At 41.5% G+C, this 23,317-nt stretch overlaps 1 protein-coding gene across 2 annotated transcripts; it reads right to left on the bottom strand.

Annotated features, from left to right (window-relative positions):
- Positions 1-72: 72 nt before the first annotated feature.
- NCOA4 (nuclear receptor coactivator 4) lies at positions 73-23,036 on the bottom strand. Of its 2 annotated transcripts, none has more exons than XM_081224212.1 (10): positions 22,955-23,036; positions 8,921-9,075; positions 6,842-6,982; positions 6,565-6,653; positions 6,153-6,261; positions 5,503-5,592; positions 4,632-4,778; positions 2,539-3,552; positions 1,997-2,137; positions 73-1,646 (listed from the first exon to the last, which is right to left on the bottom strand). In XM_081224212.1, the coding sequence occupies exons 2-10, from the start codon at positions 9,059-9,061 to the stop codon at positions 1,641-1,643; spliced, it is 1,878 nt and encodes a 625-aa protein (XP_081080338.1). In that variant the 5' UTR covers positions 9,062-9,075; positions 22,955-23,036; the 3' UTR covers positions 73-1,640. The 2 variants fall into 2 exon arrangements, with proteins under 2 accessions (XP_081080338.1, XP_081080339.1); XM_081224213.1 differs by having other exon boundaries at positions 4,632-4,775.
- Positions 23,037-23,317: the final 281 nt, after the last annotated feature.

Genomic DNA, 23,317 nt, shown 5'->3' with positions numbered 1-23,317 from the left:
ATTCCTAACCAAAGGATATCGCATTCATATAATTTTATGACAAGGTGTTTTACAAATCACAGGACAACTATATGGCTGTTATGCTTTTAATGGAGGGAGGCACAAAATCCATCAATGCAGAAGAATGTTTTACACTCATTAGCACAGTGATTGTTAATTTAGGGATACACAATGTGTTAAACCTCAAAAACTACAAAGTTTCCTGCAACCTAAGATAATGGAAAGGCTCCGTGAGTTTTTACCCACCACCTTTAGTTTTAAAGTTCTAAATGGTATTGGGGAACTAAAAGATAATAGGCTCGTTTCAGCTGTGGGTCAAGAATTCTAATGAAGTTGTATGGCAATGACACTGGGAATGTGAAGTTTTCCCAAAAGGGCTTTCTAGATGACCACATCACAAACTTTAAAAGTATTTCCAATAACATAGGCAAGTTGAGTGGCTTAATAGTGTGAAAGCCTGGAAAGCAGCTAAGATGTCTCATCTTACAGAATTTTAAAACATGGTATAAATACCATTTCTCTCCTACAGAGAAACTTTTTAAAGCATGGACATAACTTTAGGGATGCTAAGGAAACATCAATACTTTTCATAAAGCTTCAATAAACACCCCAAGGCACAGTGTTCAGAACGGCCTATTCACTAAAATGTCACTGCATTATAAGCTATAGGTATGCTATGCTTGCAGTGAGAGGACATTTAATTTATGCCTAGTTAAAAGCACCAGGTATCCAGTTCAGCTTCCATTCACACAGGATGCACCAGTAACATTTAGGATAGTGAATAGTTCAAGTACTACATTTCCAACATGTCTTGCCTTTTGCTTTTTGATTAATCAGCACTGGGGCTCTTCTGCCTGTAGTTCTTCAGAATATATTGAAAGAGGCTAGGATTACCCTGAATATAGTCTTCAAGCAATATGGAGCCCTTCTGAAAGAGCTGTCTAGATACTTCAATAATAACATTTAGAGAAGGGAATAAAGATAAAACTTGAAATAGTTGAGTTTCAAAAAAAAAAATAATGTAGAATCTGGCATGTAAGCTAAAATGTTTTGTAATTCATGTCAAAAATTGCTAAGATTGTTAATACATGTTTTGGTAAGAAAAAACCACTATATTGGCAAGGTTAATTATTTGTGTGAAATAATACTGTACATTAATTAAACAGAAGAATTCACCGTTAATGGAAGAAAACCCACAAGAAGGGGAAGCATCCAAAGAAGGGCAATCAAAAGGTTAGGTAAGTTTACTAGTTTCAGAATACATCAACACACCGTGATTATAAAACTATTTCATTTTTAAAACTACAGTGCTTTAATGTACCTCTAATAACAACCCAAACTAAGGAGCCATGGAGGCTTATGAAAAAGACCTACCCACAACGATGCTGTGTTTCTAGTGTAGGGGTGAATTAATACTTCTGTAAGAAGGAACTGAATCACCTCAACATCAACAAACAGCCTTTTTCTTTTACACAGTAACTCATAATTTGATTTAATATTTCTCTTCACTAGTTCAAAATTAGGCAGAAAAGGAAGTACATCAGACCCAGAAACGCAATGATTTGGCAAGCCGCAGTTACTCAGCTCATGGATTTGTGCTAATCTGCAGAAAATTTGCTTGACTCTAGTACTCCATTCCTTCACATCTGTAAAGAAAAGCCCATAGATAAGAAGTCACTTCACTGCAGGATAAAAAGCAAGTTTCTTCCCACCCCGAAGCTCTCACTTCTCAATAAGCTACTACAATCCACACAGGCTCCAAAAATTCTCCCAACAGCTACATCATCTTGCAAGGTCACTTTCAAGTATGTCCTCGTTACTTCATGGAGCAAGTTCAAGTGAAATACATGAAATTTTTGTGATCTTTTTCCCACTTCACCTAACATAGAAACCATTAATAGGAATACAGTTCAGTGAGCAAAGTATGAATTCATATATAAGGCAAAATATCTTTGAGCAGCTAAAACTAATATTTGCACTAATGGCATGTACCCACCTGTAGAGGAGTTCGATACAACCATTTTTCTTTATCAACTTTAAGCTGCATACAGGCAAAGAGATCACAAACTGCTGGGAGACCGTAACGGTCTGGGGGAAAGCTGTGTTCCTCCTGTAGGGGCGAATTAAGTAATACTTCCTGCAAGAAGACAAAAGGTGGATTGCTACATGACAACTGGGAGGCGTGAGACCAACAATTCATCTTCAAATAGTGTAGTGTCTATAAAGAATGATGTAAATGTTGGGCACTCTAATAATGAGCAAAGGGGACAACTATTTTCTCTACCCCTAATCTTTTCCATAAGTAGCAATAAAATAGGCCAGATGGGGATTTGGGGCCTAGAGAATGCACAGAAATTTCAGTCTGAATAATCATAAATCCTCCATTCTGTTGCTAACATGGCACCAAAATTAATACTTAAGCCATATTTAACAGTTAAGATATTTAAGGATCTGGCCCATTTGCAAGGTTTGGGATTAAGAAAGTAAAAATGTATTAAATATACTTCAAAAGGTGCTATTTTAATGTGTTGTGCTCACCTTGGCCTTTCGAAGTAGCCATTTGTCTTCTCCTGAGGATAACTGGCTAAGATTTCCTGTCTTCTTTCCTGGCAAGACCCAGTCAGCTGTGTTAAAGGGACAGCAGGAAGTGGCCAAGTGGCTTGTAAGCTTTGGTATGCCAGCTCTGTCCTCTCTAAGAGGCACTTCCTTGGGACATTCTTCTTTGCATGAGGGGGTAATAAGCCACTCTGACAAGGGACTGTTCCTTATGACTTGGAAGGAATCAGCAATTCTAGAAGAAGCCATTGCCTTTGGTGACTTAGCTTGTTCTGTTGCCTCTCTTCTGGATGGACAGAGCCACATATTCAGGGAATCTTTATGTTTCTCAGGTTCAGGTTTTGGTTCCACAGGCATACCATTTTTATCCTTTCCTTCTTTCTTCAGAAGCCATTTACACAGAGCTTCCTTCTCACAATTTTCATCACACACACACTCTGCAAAGCTTGTACAGGGCTCATTGGCTTTACAGACCTCCTCTACTTTATATGGGTCTTGATGATTCTGGACAAGCCAATCCTCAGTAATCACGCTGGGAGTGGACAAGGGTTTCTTGGCCTCCAAGTGGTCATTCAGGCACTTCAGATTGCCCAGGTTCTCAATCTCCACACCTTTGGGCTGGTTACCCTGACAATTGGTACAGGAATCAGGCTTGACAAGCCAATCATTCACACTATAGGTCTCCTGGAACACCTGGAACAAGAGCTTAAACTTCTCACTGGTTTCACAGCTGCCATTCCCAGGCTTCTCAAGCTTATGGGATTCCTGGGGAGTCACCAGCCAATCAGAAAGCTCCATCTCATCTTGATCAAGAAGCTCTAGATCTCCAACCTTTTCAATTTCAGTGGAGTAAGAACTGGTAGTAGAATGGCTGTTACACTTCTGGTAACTTGGTTTTTCAGAAACTTCTTGTTGCTGACTCTTGTGGAGCCAATTTTCCAAGCCCTTTAGGTTACCCCAGACTTTACTGAAGAAATTGCAGGCTCTGGCAGAAGTCTACATAAGAAGTACACAATATTAGTTTGCGAGAATATTATGACTGCTTTGGGATTCGATGATAAGACTTCTACTTACATTTACTACACTGCCCAATGTTTCTAAATTTAAGTATATACATAGTCAAAAGGGATGGGATTTCTCTATTATTAAAATATATGGTTACATTAAAACTTAATTTTCTGCAGTTTTAAAATAAACAAGGCAAACTAGGAGGAAGCATTTGTAGCAGTTTATAGAAAAGAGACTAGTACTTCTATATGTGACTTTATGAATAAAGAAGACAAAAATGAGCCATGGATATGATGAGACAAGTCATCAAAGAAGGCTAATAAACATGAAAAATACTCAACCTCCTTAGTAATCTAAGAAACTGAAAACAAGTTTTTACTGTTACTTTGTGTCAAATTCAGAGAAATAAACTTGTAAATGACTACCACTATTAGAGAAGTTTCAGGGAAGCAGGTCTCTTCAATACTCTGCTGGTGGGAATATAAACTGGTATCAACTTCCTGCAAAGCCAAATTGGCAATCTGTAGCAAAAGTCTAAAATGGTCTGCAGAACTATAATCTAGGAATGCCATGTCTAAGAACTTATTCCTAAAGAACTAATCAAGAATGTACACAAATAATTAGCTCCTGGACATGCAGAGGAAATGTATTTATATTCAGAAAAACTGAAGTTTAGAGCCAATCAATGAAATATTATATACTGTGAAGGAGTTTATGGAAGAAATTAAATGACAGGGAAATATATTCATGCTCTATTAGTAAAAAAAAAAATCTGCTAGCCAAAACAAAAGTTACAGAATGATTTTTTTTTTAAGTATATGTATGCATAAACAAAAATGTTACAGTGGTTGTTTCTGCATGTGGGATTATGGGCTTGTATTTCTTTGCACAGTTTTTTCCTAAGCTTTTTATCTACAGTGCAGAGGTGTCACTATTGTAATAAAAAGTTATTAAAAGATATATGTTTCCCAGACTAGAACTAAAAACCAAAGACATACACTATCAGTTAATAACTAACCCCATCTATTACTTCATCTATCTCAGAAACAATAAAGGCAGCAACAAACCTGACTATTCTCCAAGGTCTGCTTTTGGGTGAGCCAGTCCTGCAGATTGGTACTGGGTATGTAAGGAGCCTGGCGACTGCTGGCAGGTTTGCTTCCAAGGAGCCATTCGCTGAGAGGGACAGCTGTGGTGCTGGATGCTGATTTCTGCTAATCACATAATACTTTGCTGCTTAACAAGGCAATGTCAAATGCAGTAGAAAGTTTGCCAGAAAAGCAGGAGACCCAAGTTCTCTAATTTTGGCTTGGTGCTGACCCTGCACAAGTCAAATGACTTCCCTAAGCCTCCATTTTCACAATTACAAAACAAGGAGTATAGCTGATCTCCAGGGTTCTTCTCAACTCAAAACTTCTAGGATCCTGGGCTTCCCTGGTGGCGCAGTGGTTGAGAGTCCGCCTGCCGATGCAGGGGACACGGGTTCGTGCCCCGGTCTGGGAAGATCCCACATGCCGCGGAGCAGCTGGGCCCGTGAGCCATGGCCGTTGAGCCTGCGCGTCCGGAGCCTGTGCTCCGCAGTGGGAGAGGCCACAACAGTGAGAGGCCCTAGGATCCTATATTCACATTGCCTTTAGAAGTAAATCACCTCTGTGGATGATAAAGAGAAGGATCCCTAAGAGAGAACCAACCCAATCAGAGCTAATGATAATTCCTATGAACTAACTGATAATTACTTTCTTACTCAACACCTCTAAAACCTCTAAATTTCTGACATTCAGTCTCAAGGGAAGCATTTAATTGCATAAACTAATTTATTACCACTGGTGCCTATTTACAAATAAATGGTAGCCAAAAAAAAAAAGTGATATAATCAAAACCCAAAAGAAATATAAGCCAAGTAATAACTCAGTTACAAGAAACAAAATGACATTTTACCTGCTCTGGCAATGTGATATAGCCTCTTTTCTCCAGGAAGGGCCCAATATTTGATGAAGTAGCATGAGCCATCAGGTGCTCAGGAATTTGCTATAAGATAAAAGCAAATTAATCATGTTTACTAATGTTATGCTTTCATACCAAAAAAGTGAAATTGTAATCCCTAAATTTCAAAAGTATTAAGCAAAGTGTTACATTTCACTAGAATAAATATTCTTTACACTAAATTCACTGACCTATGAAGTAGTTATAAAATCTGAGAGTTCCCTATCTATTGTACTACATAACTATCTTCATGTAAGAAACCTTCACCAGAATTGGTAGTATTACTACTTTTAACAAGACCCAAATGAGACCATATTTGACTCTATATTAAAGACCATTCAAGTCATAAATTTCATAAGAAAGAAGTCAAAGGTATTTAAAGAGATACAAGATGAATTCTAGAGATGATCAATGAGTCAATACCACATTCCAAGCACTACCAGCCTAATGCTCTATAAATTTAATCAGAAAATGAAATTTCTGAAGCTTATCAAATTCTCAAGAAAGCCACTATTCACAGTGAAAATGTGTTATTTTTAAGACCACCTGTGAGACCACAGACCTGAGAAGCTCACTATGAACCTTCTGAGATGAACACTACTCACAATGGTCTTAAGAGACCCAAAAGTGGTGATTGCCTGGCGCAGGGCAGTTATATCGGCTTCAAAGAGCAGAACAGTCGAATCTTCAGGTTTGAGGGTCAAACTGCCCAGTCTGGAGAAAAAAAAAAAAAAAACTGGCTATTTTAAAGAAACATCTATTTCAAATTCATCCAAAATAAAAACCAAATTGTGAGTTATTTTAAATGATTGTACTTTTCTAAGAAACTCAACCAAAGATAGATGACTTAACCATGTACCACCAAGTATGATATTAAATATATAAAGCAGGACGATCTTATCCAAGGAACAGAGACGTCAAGTTAAATCCAAATCATGCAATGAGTTACAAAGTGACTCTTTTTTAATACACCGAAGTCAAAGAGCCAAAGTCAAAACAAGCAAAAAGGGTCTTTACCTCTCCAGGCACACGGAGACTTGATTGGCTAGATCTTTGTTCTGGGTGCACTCCAGCTGATGAATAAGACAATTGAACTGACCCAGCAACTGTAAGAAAAATGAAACCATCTAGCCACAATGATACTAAAAGCACCAAGTGTATCCAAGTTAACAAATAGCAAATAGCACTTGAGATTAAATTTTTATCTGATCCGTATTAATGCTGCATTACAGGAAAAAGTCTCTGAAAACCAGAAACCATATTCAAACCAATCATGGCCTTGCAGTCATCTTACCCAGTAGAGCTGTTGGGCCTGCTGCTGTAGCGTCTCCTCTTTAAGCTGATAGATAAGATCTACCTGTTCATACAGCCACACCTCACGGCTTCGAAGGCATTCCAGGTGACGACTTATGCAGCTGTGAATCTGGGCTTTGACCTAGAAAACATATATATGTTAGCTTCACTAGTGCTATAAGCTCAAAGAATGGTGTTTCCCACAGAATGGTGAGGTCCCTAAACTTCTGGGGGTCACAAATCCTTTTGATTATCCAATGATTTACGGAGTGTCTCCCCAGAAAAATGCATATTCAAAATTTTGCCTATAATTTCAGCGTTGAGTCCTGAATCCCATCCATGGAACCACCAAAGCCCCATGGACCTAGTTTAAGAATCCCAGCCATAAATGCGTATCTAAGCTCCAAAATCCTCCTTCAATACTCCTTCTTCTAAAAGGATCAGGTTTATTTTGGGTGTCCTAAAGGAGTCAAGAGAAAATACAAGGATATGTCACGCAATACTGATGCCCCTAAGTTTTCCACATAATTTGAAAACCTATAGTTTTACAAATTCATCAGTGGAAGAAGACAAGAATATTAACTTAATAACTAGCCCTTACCTCTTTTCTCACCCTACAAATGAGCAACACATTTACAGTAGGCCAATTTAGTAAAGAGATGTGTCACTACATGTCAACAGCCAGAAGACCATTAGGGTAGACAGTTTATGTAAAATTATAACCTAAATGTCTCTGGAAGCATAAAGAATGATTCAAAAGAGGGATAAGTATAAAAATTCTAAGGAAGAAAATCATAACAGCTATAAATTATCCAGGAGAATCCACATAAGAAACTATATATATATATTTTTTGCGGTACGCGGGCCTCTCACTGTTGCAGCCTCTCCCGTTGCGGAGCACAGGCTCCAGACACACAGACTCAGCGGCCATGGCTCACGGGCCTAGCCACTTCGTGGCATGTGGTATCTTCCCAGACCGGGGCACGAACCCATGTCCCCTGCATCGGCAGGTGGATTCTCAACCACTGCGCCACCAGGGAAGCCCCAAGAAACTATATTTTAAAACACCTTTTTCTGGATAGTAAAGTGGTATTTCAAAGTCATGTAACACTTGGTCTACCCACTCACCAGCAGAACACTACTAGGCCAACAGAAGGAACAGATTTCGTTCTGGCTAGCTCTAACAATTAAGTCATTTATAGAACCGTGCCACCACCAAAACCATGCCAATACCAAATTAACAGATGGTAGGGGACATGCTGAAGTGCCATCCTTTATGCATTAAGAACACAACTGACCAGTTCAATAAGCTGAGCTCATTCACTTTGTTACTTTTTAGCGGATGGCAGTGCTTGGCACAGGGACCACACACAGAAGCAATCAAAAATGCACGCTGGGGCCTCCCTGGTGGCGCAGTGGTTGAGAGTCCGCCTGCCGATGCAGGGGATACGGGTTCGTGCCCCGGTCTGGGAGGATCCCATATGCCGCGGAGCGGCTGGGCCCGTGAGCCATGGCCGCTGGGCCTGCGCATCCGGAGCCTGTGCTCCGCAACGGGAGAGGCCACAACAGTGAGAGGCCCGCGTACCACAAAAAAAAAAAAAAAAAAAAAAAAAAAAAAAAAAATGCACGCTGGGGCTTCCCTGATGGTGCAGTGGTTGAGGGTTTGCCTGCCGATGCAGGGGACACAGGTTGGTGCCCCAGTCCGGGAAGATCCCACATGCCGTGGGGCGGCTGGGCCCGTGAGCCATGGGCACTGAGCCTGCGCGTCCGGAGCCTGTGTTCCACAACGGGAGAGGCCACAACAGTGAGAGGCCCGCGTACCACAAAAAAAAAAAAAAAAAAAAAAAAAAAAAAAAAAAAAAAGCACGCTGGACTGAATTCTCTAAGGTGGTGCAGGAGTTTCCAGACTCTTCTAACATCTGTTTTATTTTCCCTTTGGAATCAAAGGCACCAACATTTCAGGCAGACCATGCAAGGCATGGGGTAAAACTTTTGGGTTTGGAGAAGCCAATCCCTTCGCCATGCTCTAACCAGCCCTGTAATAAGAGTTCAGACAAGGGAAGAGAAAAGCACGTCACACCTCTCGCAAGTTATCTTTAATTTGCTGTTCAGCCCGGAGAACTCCACCAATAGCAAGCTCCAAGTCCCTCCGTGCATCACAACACCTCAAATGGGGTTCTTTATTACTGAAGCAGCCACTCTGGTCCTGTGAGGTACTCATTCTGCTCCCTGTTCCTTTAAAAGAAAAAAAAGAAGAAGAACAATCCAAATTGCACCATAATTACAACCAAAAACCACGCTGCAATCATCCCCCAAATGATTATTCCAACCAGCTCCCAGTTACTAACTACTTAGATTACTTCTGACATAGGACTTGGTACATAGTATACCCTTAATAAATATTACCTCCTCTTCCCCACCCACCACTACTGTGCTCCTGCCCAAAAATCCTATGCATCTACTTTAGTTACACTTTACATGGGAACAGATATTTCTGAAAAAATACACTAAATTGCCTGAATTGGTAGGGCATATAGCCTCCACAGAGTTAAAAGAACACTAGATTGTTTCTATTTACATACCTGAAGTCATGGGGGGGATGTGTTCTCGTTTTACAGATTTAGAGCTGAAGACTAAAAGGTCTAGAAGGACCCATAATTACTTTGGAAAGAAGCTGCAAACCAATAACCTAATACACAGAGTTTAGAACATTGTTTAGATCTGGCATTAACCTAAATTTATTGGGAGGATTAAATTTTTTATCCCCCCCCCTTTTTTATTTAGAAAGAATTCAGGGATGCCTTCATAGCTAGGAAGCTCTCAGGAATGTAAATCCGACAAAATAATTTCATGGGATTCTGCTATAAGGGAGGTACTTAGAGAAACTGGTGTGGGAAACTACAGAGAGTTTTCTAATAAGCATAGGAGAAGAAACAGAAGTGGAAAAATACCACATAACCCAAGATATAATGATATGAGACTGGGACAGAAGACTGTCAGAAAAGCAATGAAGCAAAGCTTGACAAAAACTGCTGGAAGAACAGTCTGATGTCTATCCTGGATAGATGTAGAATCAGAGATGGTTTATAAATACTTACAAAAAGAAAGCAGTGATCACAGTAGCCCAGCATGGATTCACTAAGCCCTGTGACACCGAAATTATTTCCTTCTTGGGTAGTTTTACTAAACTGGCCAGTCAACGTAATCCTTTAGACACGATATATTTGGACAATAGTAAGACTTGTGACAAGGTTGTATACCATCTCTGTGGACAAAGTGAACATGGGCAAAACAGGCCAACTAAATTGAATCATAAAATTATTTTTTACAAAGTACTCAAAGGATAATGAATTGAAACCAGTCTGTTAAGTATTTAGAGATATGCCCCTGTTTTCCCCAATTACTCAACTGTTTTCCCTAATTGCCTGGATGAAAACACAGAAGGCAGACATTAAAGTTGGAGATAACACGGGGCTGTTACAAAAACAGATTCCAAACAATCTCTACATAGGTGTTAAATCTTATAAAACAAAAATGTAGATTTTTTTTTTTACTTGAACGGGGGAGGGCAAAGTGGAAGAGAATAAATGTAAAAAAGGATGGAGTTTTTTTTTTTTTTTTTTTTTTTTTTGCGGTATGGACCCAGCTGCTCTGCGTCATGTGGGATCTTCCCGGATCGGGGCACGAACCCATGTCCCCTGCACTGGCAGGCGGACTCTCAACCACTGCGCCACCAGGGAAGGCCAGGATGGAGATTTTTAATTGAAAGCAAGCTCTATATGAGTTAGCAGTGTGCTGGATCTCAGGGGAAAATTACTTACATGCTATCTGACTACATTTACCAAAAGTATAGCGTTTGCCACTAATCAGTTCCATGTTTATTAGACTGATTTTGAAATTTCTTTCTGACTAACAAACTTCAGAAAGAGGCGTTTAGAAAAAAAAAGAAAGGGGCCTCAAAACCATGAAAACTTTCTCCAGGAAGGGAAGCTGTTTAGTCTAGATAAGAGGAGTCTCTGGGAAGACAAGATCACTATTCTGGAATACTTGGAGGCCTGTCAAATAGAATTAGACCTGTTCAGAATGACCCAAAGGAGTAGAGGAGGACTAACAGGAGATATGAGGCAACATAGAAAAGAACCTCCTAACAGTCCTGAAGGAAACAACCTTCTCAGAGAAGCAAGCCAGCTTTTGGCTGAACAGCAGTCCACACAGTGCAAATGGCTGACTGCTCATCCGAGACACAGGGAACTCTGGCCTACACTGCATCTTTAGGCCGAGGTTTAGGGCCAGGTGGCTAGCTAGAAGCTGAAACGGGCGAACACTGTGATTCCCCACCCTCAGAAATAAGACAGCAGGAGGAAGAAGCCCAGTAGGCTTTCTTTTGACCATCTCAGCAGAAAATTCACATTCAGGAACTAGAGTTCCTGAAAGATTCAGGAAATTTTCTAACTTCCCCCTGCTATTTTGTTGCCACAGTGTTTCCCCATAATGATCTCTAAAATGGAAGGGCTTCATTAACTGGATTCGACAGGAATCCCCTTGGAGATTGTTTTCCAACCCTTGAAACACCAGCTGCACCTACTTTGCTACCTTCTTTCTCACACTGTAAGCTGCCCTGTTTTAAGCACACCATTAGTGTGCACTTAGTGCACACTGTAGGCAATTTGAACAATACCTGCATAACGAGTGAAATGCTGGCTCATATTCAGAGAGTGGAATGTCACCTCATTACCACAAGTTGCTTCACTTTTCACTTAAGTTACTTATATGCAAAGCATGTTTAGCTGTCTTTCAAATGTATTAACCAACTTTCACCTGTGCCATATTTCCCATTCTCAGGTCCTCACCATGTGTGTGCAATGCCACAATGCCTGGCACAGTGTAAAATTTAAACAATAACATTAAGTCAAAATGTTGCTTCACAATGTCAAAAACCCTAGAACTCTAGATCTCGTGGGAGACAAATTCAAATGCATACAGTGCTGACTTAGAGAAGTCTTCTCAAGTCCATCATAAATACTATACAGCTGCCTAACAAGAATAGAATATGGCAAAAGTACACAAATTGGACTTTCCCCTTATCAGCTACGGATAGAAAATAGGATGAGATTTAAAAGTTACAAAATTGATTTCCCCCACATATTTATCCCTTGTTTTCAAATTAAAATGAGTGTTATCCTTCAAAACAGTAACCTTGTTAGAGTAGGGGTCTTTAAAGCCATTAAGAAAACCTGTTTCATTCCTTTACGGCCAGCCCCAGGGATGTCTGTCCCTTCGCTGCCCTTGGCTCTGACCCTCCTCCTCCCTGTGGAGCGGTCAAGGGGCAGTCAGCTTCCATAGCTTAAATCCCAAGAAAGAAGCTGTGCAAAGGTTTGCCTTCTTGTACTGCAGTGAGGAGAGAGCCCTCAGAGCTGAAATCAAGAACTCCACCACATGGGTGAATTCAAACCACAATAAGGTGAAGCCTGAGCTAGCTTTATGAAATGTCCCATCCAAAGAGACGTGTATGAGTTATCTAGCTCATATGGTCAATTTCAAAAATTCACCATTCCTTTCAGGTTGGAGAGCCAATGTAGCAAGCATGATGTTTAAGAGATTACTATGAGGCCTGACAAACCAGAATTCCAGCTCCATCTGCAACCTTCAGACCCATGAGCGAGTTAACTTCTCTGGACCTCTGTTTCCTCTAGAAAAATGTGGACGATGACAGTAGCTACGAAGTGCTGCAATGAAGTTAAAGTGAGACAGTACCTGCCTTTAGGCACTTAACCCAGGCCTTGCACACTGCACTTTTTAACGCTTTGGTTGTTTTTGGTTAGCTGAATTATGGGGACCTTAAGAATCTCCACCTATGGACTATATAGAAAGCAGCACTGAAGCTAGAAAAGGCTTTGAAGTGAGGAGGCCCTGACTTAGAATCATTTAGCCATTAATCAATGCTATGACCTTGGACCATCTGCCCTTTTTAAACCTAATGTCCTAATTAAATAAGTGAGGATAACAATACTTAACCTCATAGACTTAGGGGTGAGGATGTGGTACTTGTTTAATAAATATAGCTCCCCATATACTCTCTCACTATAAAACACAGCAAAAGGCAAGTTGTTTTTATGGCAAAAACTCAGCAGTCTAAACTCTCTAATATATACCAAGTGTACACACACTTTTGCCTGTTTTCTTACCTGTAAAAAGATTAGACCAAATCAGCTCTAATTCTAAAATTCAGAGCAATGAAAGACTACTAAAAATGTCTTTTTCTCTTCACCTTTATAATCCAAACTACTGCCCTACCACCTTCAACAGAGGATGGCCTTAAATGTGTATTTTTTTTTTTGAGACAAGTTAAAAGTTTAAGTGCTTTCTAAAACTTCCCTGCCTCTATGGTTCCTGTTCTAGGTTTTGGAGGAGGAGAGAGATCGAGGGGGAAACACACACATCCCTCAAACAAATGAATAAGGCTCCAGGAAAACCTGGAGCTTTCCTCAAAGAAGAGTTCCACAAACTATATATGCCATACTTGCACAATGCTTTGCACAAATCTAGTTATGAAATCCAAAGATCATGGAACCAGAATTGAGCAACCAAACCACAAATGAAGCTAAGTCCTTATAATATGGTTTAACCATAAAATTTCCAAAGAGCCATAACCCTCTTGTGACCGACACAAACCACAATTTAAAGTTGGAAAAACCTTAGCCATCTCTTTAGTAGACTACTCTCATTATAAAGATGAAGCCACAAAGCCCCAGAGAGTTTAAATGACCCATCCACAGCCATTACACGCAGATTTGGGTTTAGAACTAGGGTTCCTAGGGTCTAGTCCTGGATTCTCTCCTTCTGACCAGCTTGTTCTTCCTTTAGTGTATTATCACCCATAAATTCTTTTTATTTGCCAACACTAAAGATTAAAATTAACATTCCAATGGGTTACTAATGGAACATCTTCCATTAAGAATCTCAGTCCATTCTCATAGTCCTCAATAAATTACAACAATTTTGCAGAACCGTCTTCCTTAGATAATGCTAACAAAAATAAACAGCAAATCATGATAGACTCAGAACAATCAAAACACTTCCAAGATGAAGGACAGGAGCAAGAGCCCTGGGTTCTGATCTCGCATCTTATCACAACCATTCCGCATTCCATTCCTCTGTCTGAATGAAGGCTTATATCATTTCTAACTGCACCTTCCAGGTCTCACTGCTTGTCCCCCCTTCCCAAATGGTCCCCCTCTCCAAAAAAGGTGTCCACTTTTCACTTATTTTCCCAGCATCTAAATCACTGCGAAAAGACCAAGTCCTTAAAAAACAGACCCATAAGATACTATGTTCTATGAATTACTAAATTCGAAACAGTAACTGCCCATTTGGTTATCTTTGATAAGACAATATATATCAGAACATCTGTACAAATTTTCAGGAAAAAAATTATAGTAATAGCCCGCATGCAATTTTACCTTGAGACATTTCTTAACATGTTCTTTCTTCTTACTGTCAGTTTTAAAAAACAAAAGGTTTTTTTATATCACACAATTCATTAACTCAAAGGTTATCTATACGTATCTTATCCTAACCCTTTAATTCTTTAATAGTTTCTGAAATTCAAGATCTGATTCTTCGTAATTTTTTAAAAACCATGTAAATAAAGGTTAATTCCTGAAGAAACAAACAAAATAAGGTAATAAATGCACGATAGCACATTTTAAGATCTTTTAACACTTCAGACCTTACTGCGTTCAGATCTACCTTTATACATGTAACTATGAGCAATCAATTCCAGCACTTCAACTTTCCGAAGCAGTAACTGAAAACTGACCATAATATTGGTCATTACCATCTAATGCCAAGTAAAGCGTTTCTAGTTCAAAAGCAACAGTGACTCATGCGATTTTCCAGGTTCCCCAACACTTTCTAGGAGCACAGTCGCCTTAAGAAGCCTGGGTCCCGTCCTCCCTGGAAGCCGCAGCCGCCCGTTCACGCTCCGCTTACGAGCGGGCACGAGCACCGTGCATGCGTACCCGTCCGCAGGGCCCGTTCCCAGCCGAAGGGCAGCCCACCCCGAGGGCTCCCGCTGCGGCCCTGCGCTGCCAGACGTACCTCCTTGCAGGCCAGGTCCCCGCCGTGCGAGCTGCCCGGCAAGCAGAACGCTGCTTTATCCGCGACCAGGGTGACAAAGGTTACCTGAACCCTCATGCCGCGCCCCGCCCGCCCGGCAGCGCCCCACGGGCGGGCGGGAGCGCGCACGTCGGCGCCGGGGTGGGGCCGGAGGCTTCGCCCACCCGGGCGGCTCGCGAGACCCTCCAGCTGCCAGAGGACCCTCCGCAGCCTCCCGCAAGGCTCCGGCGTGGCTCCAAGCAGCTTGGGCTCCCGGCTGGACGCCACCATCCCCGCCCGACCGCTCAGGGCGAAGCCAGCTCGCAGAGCCCCGAGGGACGCCAGGGGCTCCTCTCCAGCCTCTCCTCGGCCCACCTGCTCCAGCGATTAGCCTGTGTCCACCCCGATCCGCGCCCCAAATCGTCAAGACGTCTTTGATTTAAGGATTTTGCTGCTAATCACTACAAAGAAATAACAAACGTGGGTTAGTCGGAAGGCTTCCGGAGTTATTACTGGAATGTTCCTGGCCAGTAGCTCCTGACTCCCTCTGAGATTACCACTGTCAGCCTAACTGAGGTTCAAGCCCCGGCTTTTGTTTCAGGCTCTGACATCTCACTTCTGTGACATACCTCTACCTATACCCCAGCGTCCCTCTGTCTCTCTCTCAAACACACTCCCACACGGCCTCAATCCAGTGCTGCATTTAACACTCATGGATGCTTCTCATTCAACAAGCTGACTGAGCACCAACCAGATGCCAAGCTCTATTCTAGGTGCTGGGAATACAATAGTGAAATGAAAGCTCCACCAGGACAGACAATAATACAAAGTAGTTAAGAGGATGAACTCTGGAGCTAGACCGTTTCCATACAAAACCTGGCTCTGCCACTTAGATGCGGTGTAACCTTAGGCAAGTCACTTAACCAATCTGTGCCTCAGTTTCCCCATCTGTAAAATGAGGACAATAATAATGGGCCCAACTCAATGAGAATTATATGAATTAATATACAAAAAATGTTTAAGACAGTACCTGGCACATAGTAAGTACTTCCTGTCTGATGATTATCAGGCTCATGGTACTCTACTTTGGTGCCCTTTTCTCCGAAAATAATCCTCAAAGTCTGCACATCCCATCAGGCCAGAGACAGAATTCTATACAGCCTTGTCATTCCCTTCAATTTTTTTAATGTAAAATACTTACTCTCATCTATGCATATGAAGCTATTTTCATAAACAGTAAGAGTAAAGCAAAACCACTTGACAAAAAGCAAAGGCCAGTGGACACTGAAGACTATCACCCTCAATTAAGCATCCCTCAGATTTCAGATGAATAGAGTTTATGGAAGTGCCTGCTTTATCTGTGTTGCACAGTTTCTGGGATCCCACTTCAGACATTCACTACCAAAAATAATGAGAAAACAACTTATCTCTGAATTCAAAATTTCTTCATTGGAGAACATATTTTGTGAAGATACAAAGAAGATACATACCTCTGAATGATGTAAGTTAAAATTTGATAGCCCTTTGTATTTATACTTTAAGTCAATGGCTAGAAGAAAGGAATTCTCAGTCTGTAAAAATATGACTAATGTCAAGAACTTTCACCTCTCTTTTATATGCCACTACAAAATAGTTACAATGTAAATAAATACAGTAGGAACTTTGTGGACCATCACCTACATAACCAGTGGTCTCTATGCCCTCTCTAAAGGATCCTGGCCAATGCCTCAGCACACTAAATGCTGCAGCTCTTCTTCACTTGAACTTACACAGTTACTGAGAGTCAGTGTTATTCTGTTTATGACAGCTTTAGTTGTTACTATAATGATGTGATTTACTAAAGAGTATATAAATATAAAAAGACCGGGGAGAGAAAAAATCATGAAAATCTACAAGAATTCGGCATTCAGACTTTGCAGGCACCTCTTTACTCCCTTAAGCTTTGTTATTTGCCCTGGCATATTTATGAAATGTTTAAGTTCTAAAGGGGAAAAAGTCATAAGGCATTTTACCTCTCTTATGTTTCAAGATTTCTACGGTGTCTCACAACAAGAGAACCATCTATTTCCTGGTAGATTAGCAGGTCATCTCATCTAAAGAGAGCATAAACTATAACTCTCCAATGGTTCCCCCCGCCTACAGGATAAAGTCCAAATTTCTTTAATAAATAAAGTTCTCTGTCTTCTGGCTTCAGCCTGACTCTCCTGCTGTCTCCCCAGAGCAGCGCCCACACCGTGATCTTCCAGACAGCAGTTCCATGCATAGACCAGGCTGGTTTGCCTTGTACAGCTTGGCCTTCCCAGCTCTCTCTGCCAGCAAAGCCAGTTCCTCCCCTTCTCCCCACCTGTCTGCTTTTCTGACTATGCTTAAGCCACCAACACTATTAAGCCTTTCCTGACCAAGCATCCCATTCCTCAATAGTTTTGACCTAGAGAGTTAACTGCTGCCTCCTCTGGGCTCACTGTAATCTGCATAAGTTTCCAGCATGACACCTGTAACACATGTTATCCTTACTGTTACATGTCTGCCTCCTTAGCCTGAGAGGTACCCAAGAGAAGGGACCACATATTATTTGGCTTTGTACACCCTAGTGCTGAACAGACTGGCTGCTATCGGTATCATGGCATTACCAACCCCCCTTTACATTCTATGTGCTCTATTGAATTGACATAAAGAGAATGGTGTCCCTGGAGTTGTGCAGTGCTGTAGCCCTCAACTCAACAGAGGCTTAATACATGTTTGATAAATGGATGGATGAATAAATGATAAATGAATGCTCAATTTCAGACCAGCCACAATAACTATGGTAGAATTCTGCTTCAAACGTAAGTAATCAACTTGATGTCCCACTAAGGCCTGCATTAATTCAGGAGGGAAATGTTTCAGAAGTGGAAATGTTTCTACCATAACTATTACTTTTTGTTCTCTTTCGAACAAGACAAAACTAGCAAGGATATTGCTACAGAAACTATGATTCCAGGAGAGGCACTGATAAAATGTGTCTTTCCTGATGCCAAGCCCATCAAAGCCCAGCTATATAGATTCACAAGCACCAGCTGATTTGTGAGTTAAAGGGGAAACATTAACTGTATTTACAGTCAACTCTGGATTTTTTTTCTCTGATTTTGCAGTACCACAGAAATTCCAGCTGACATCACAGAAGTTTGGTAAGCTTTCAGAAGTAGGGCTGTGCCCTATCTTCAACTTGAAACTTCCCGCCATAATATAGCCAAGGTTAGGAAAACATGTTATTTATCCACCATCACAGTAATAATATCATTTTATCCCTGATTTTATATGGTAAACACCTTGCATTTTTCCCCACAGAAGTAAGCAAGTTATAAAATATTTTCCCTCCTCTAAAGCCTGGGGGACTAGAAAATATGCCAAAATAAAACTCAAAATATACCTGAGATCATGTTCTTATGAAATCTGTAATTGTCCAAGTATTAAAAGACCTAACTTCTTGTCTATGAGCAACTGACAAGCAAAAGCCTTTCAACCTATGTTGCCAGTTACTCACTCCTTCACTGAACCAAATTGTTACATTTGTAAAGGACTCAAGGCAATGCTAGATAAGAGGAATATTTAGCACCCAAACATACTCCTTGCCTCAAAAAGAGCATCTTGATTCCACTGCATAATTGAGCCAAGCAAAATCAGGGATGACGACTTGGAATAAGAATGGCTAAGTGAGTTAGCATGAGCATTCATGTCAGTAGTAAAAAAAAAAAAAAAAAAGCACCCTCAAGATAACTTTTTGTTCACTTGCCAGTGAATCTATTTAATTCAGAGTAAGGATGACTTGCTAGAATTTGAGGTATGGTCGGCTAGGTGGGAAGTTTACAAATTATGACTGTAATGTTATGATTTAACAAGCAAAGAAGACAAGCTGAGAAGGACTATATGGCAGCTCCTCTAACTGACAAGCATAGATAGAAACAATATTAAAACAATTCACCAGAGCAAAAGTGGTCAACTTGGCCTCCTTATCAGCCTAGGCCATCTGCATTGTTTACATCTTGTATGTCATAACAATGTATTTAGACATACCTATATTGGAAATAAAGCCAAAGCGAAAACCCGGAGCAAAATTTTAGGAGGGCCAAAAAGCAGCAGGAAGAATAATAAAACTGCCATGGAAATCTATACTTCCTTCATGAAATGAACTTAATCCAGTATATACATATTGGTTGGTCCCTTGTCATAATCACTTTAGACTTGCAACCTAACTAGTAAGTATACAGAGACACTGAATTCACTGATTTCAGTAACACTCATAAGGTGCTCTCTGACCCAGCAGCACATTCCACTGTGTATCCTGCATAGTGAATGGTCTTCATTCTCTGAGGCTGGAGCTGCTCCTCCAGCATGCCTCAGGGCCCTTGCATTTATCCTCCAGATACTGTGCCCACTCCTCTTCCTTAGTGTCATCTTCCTCACTACCCTATGTAAAATAAGTCTTCCTTCCACACACTCCCCCTTAATATATTTTATTTTTAAATTATCTCCATAGTATTTATCAGTATCTGACACGTAGAAACCATTTATTTTCTGATCCCACTTCAGAAAACACACTAGAAGATATACGTTCCACACAGGCAGGGACTTTGTCTTTTTGTTCACTGTTATACAGTAAATGTTCAATAAATATTCGCTGGAAGAAAGGATTCAGGGACTTCCCTGGTGGCGCAGTGGTTAAGAATCCGCCTGCCAATGCAGGGAACATGGGTTCAAGCCCTGGTCCGGGAAGATCCCACATGCCGCAGAGCAACTAAGCCCGTGCACCACAACTACTGAGCCTGCACTCTAGAGCCCGTGAGCCACAACTACTGAGCCCCCGTGCCACAACAACTGAAGTCCACGCAACTAGAGCCTGTGCTCCACAACAAGAGAAGCCACCGCAATGAGAAGCATGGGCACAGCAACAAAAGAGTAGCCCCAGCTCGCCACAACTAGAGAAAGCCTACGTGCAGCAACAAAAGACCCAACGTAGCCAAAAATAAATAAATAAATATATATATAAAAAAAAAGAATGGCTTCGGTAAGTATTTAATATATCTATGTGCCAAGACTTTTATTTTTACACATTATCTCATTTAGTCCTCACAAAACTTTAAGGTACGTACGCACTATCAACACAATTTATTTATTTTAACATCTTTATTGGAGTATAATTGCTTTACAATGTTGTGTTAGTTTCTGCTGTATAACAAAGTGAATCAGCTATATGTATACATATATCCCCATATCCCCTCCCTCTTGCATCTCCCTCTCACCCTCCCTATCCCACCCCTCTAGGTGGTCACAAAGCACGGAGCTGATCTCCCTGTGCTATGCAGCTACTTCCCACTAGCTATCTATTTTTACATTTGGTAGTGTATATATGTCAGTGCTACTCTCTCACTTCGTCCCAGCTTACCCTTCCCCCACTCCATGTCCTTAAGTCCATACCCTACGTCTGCATCACTATTCCTGTCTTCTTGCCCTTAGGTTCATCAGAACTTTTTTTTTTTTAGATTCCATATATATGTGTTAGCATACTGTATTTGTTTTTCTCTTTCTGACTTACTTCACTCTGTATGACAGACTCTAGGTCCATCCACCTCACTACAAATAACTCTATATCATTTCTTTTTATGGCTGAGTAATATTCCATTGTATATATGTGCCACATCTTCTTTATCCATTCATCTGTCGATGGACACTTAGGTTGCTTCCATGTCCTGGCTATTGTAAACAGTGCTGCAATGAACACTGTGGTACATGTCTCTTTTTGAACTATGGTTTTCTCACGGTATATGTCAGTAGTGGGATTGCTGGGTCATATGGTAGTTCTATTTGTAGTTTTTAAAGGAACCTCCATACTGTTCTCCATAGTGGCTGTATCAATTTACATTCCCACCAATAGTGAAAGAGGGTTCCCTTTCCTCCACACCCTCTCCAGCATTTATTGTTTGTAGATTTCTTGATGATGGCCATTCTGACTGGTGGGAGCTAATACCTCATTGTGGTTTTGACTTGCATTTCTCTAATGATTAGTGATGTATCAACACAATTTTAAAAACAGAGAAACTAAGGCTTGACAAGGTTAGATATATTACCTACAGTCACAGGATTCCAAGTAAAAGAACCAAGATTTAATACCAGATGAGTCTAAGGTCTCCAACCACACAATGTATGTTGAAGGGATCATTTAGGTGTCAAGATTTTATTATCTCTTTTTATTCATTCAACAAATATTTATTGAGTGTCTAAGCTGACACATACTGTGATAGTCCCCAAGGACACAATGGTAAACCTGCCATCTAGAGGAAAATTTGTGCCATTGAGTTGAGTCACCGAAAACTAAGAAAATAAGAAAACTTTGAAATAGACTGCGATTTAGAAGTCCATCAGCAGCAAACACTGCTCTGAATGCCTTCCAGTATGCCAACACTTACTCTAGGAGGGAAATGATCATAAAACACTAGCCAGGAAGCTAGTGGGGGAGGGATATGTATCAGAATCGCCTGTGCAGTTTTATGAAGCCCCTACACAGGCTCCTGAGATTCTGGCACAGCTGAACCGACTGAATCTTAATAAAATGTGGGTGGGGTGGGGAAACCTATGTAATTCTAAAATAAGATACCTCCTCCCTCTTTGAGAATCACATCTTACTTTCCCTGCATAGCTCACCAGGCTTCTCCACTTTTGAAAGACCTCTTTGCCCAAAAGTAATAATTGTAGAAGTTTATTTAAACACAAAATACAGTTATCATAAAACTTTAGACCACTAGGTTTTCCCTGGGGACCCAAGGACAATATAAAAGGAGGAAGGAATATTAAAATGTAAGAAATGTTACCGTACTAGACTTTACATATACCATCTCACTTACTTAACAAATCTGCAAGCTAGCAAACTGTCAAAGAGCAAACCAAGTGACTTGCCTCAAAGGTACATGCACCACACCCCCCACCTCCATTGCAGCATTTGGGTGTGTCTTCCTCAAAGGCTCTGAGGTTCTTTAAAGTTCAGAGATGTCACATTAGTACCCCTGTGCAGAAATGAGCCAGCTATGATTACCTGCCCCGTTCTCACCCAGGAAGTAATTCAATAGTCCCTACAGCCATATTTCCATATTACCAAGTAGGCGGTTCAAATAGTTATGCTATGGTGAACGTTACCCTGATTAGAAAACAACACAAAATGGTATGGTGAAAAAAGCTCTGCCTTTGGGGTCAAACAGACACTAGCACTCCGCCTTCTGCCATTCTTGATAGCATCACCCCTGTTACATCACGTGACACTTAAGACTATATGATCATTGTTGCTCCTGCCACAAGAATTTAGTTCCATGAAAATAAGGGCTGTGCCCATTTTCTTTCATCGCTATATCCTCAACATCCTGAACATATAGGCACTGAATTAAATAATTGTTGGTGGAATGAGTCAATGAACTAGCAAGCCTCGCTTTTCTCATCTGTAAAAAGGAACTACCTCTCGGGACTGTTGGGAGAACTACAAGCACTTTACGGTAAGTGACGCTGTGTCGGCGGGTAGAGGGCCGGAAAAAACGTTATCTTCTTCGCGTTTCCACCCAACAGGCTAGGAATGTATATACTCTGGGCCCGTTCGGGAAAACAGGCCCCTCCTTGCTCCAAGTGACCTCGGCAACAGGGAGCAAAAACTTGGAGCTGTCACAGCCGGGGCCGGGGGGCGGGCGGGCAGACACCGTTGGTGGTCCCCAAGCCAGAGTGTCTAAGGACGAAGAAGGGAGAACATGCCGGGCAGGGAGAAAGAGGTGGCCCTCAGGCCGAGAGTCTAGGGCCAGAGAGAGGAGGGCAGGCCCAGGCCGGCGGGCAGGCAGGAGGAGGCCGCCCTCGAGGCAAGCGGGTCGAGGGAGAGGCCGGCCTCGAAAGGCAGGCCCAGACAGGCCCGGTCCGGTCCGGTACGCGGCCATGGCGCCCCAGACCGACCCGCGGCGTTGAGACAGGGAGGAGGCACGCCCGCCCCGCTGGCCCCCCCGGTTCTTACCACCTCCGAGTGCAGCTCCGGGCGTTCTGAGGAGACGTTCGCGTACAGAGGCACTGCCCGACACAAGCCAAGGGCCGAAAAGGCAGACTTCTCGCGAGAACACAACCTTCCTCCCACTTCTCTTACCATGTTTGACAGTCTCGCGAGATCTCAAGTCGAGTCGGCCGAAGGTCCTTGCCTACCCTCCAGAGGGCAAGAGCGCCGGCGCACAAGTTTACCTGGGACGCAGATCAGGGTCCTTTCGCCGTTTAGGAATAAATAAGGTTAAAGGAAAGAAACATTTGTCGAAGGCAAGCTCTGTAACGAGGACTATCCTAAGTGATTCTCTCACACCACATGTCCTCACAAGGCAGATATTATTTA

Source organism: Mesoplodon bidens (genome assembly GCF_964165515.1).
Source record: "Mesoplodon bidens genome assembly, chromosome: 1".
NCBI classification, from domain to species: domain Eukaryota; kingdom Metazoa; phylum Chordata; class Mammalia; order Artiodactyla; family Ziphiidae; genus Mesoplodon; species Mesoplodon bidens.
The sequence above is the reverse complement of the archived record's forward strand: the minus strand, read 5'-3'. Positions and strand labels throughout refer to the sequence as shown.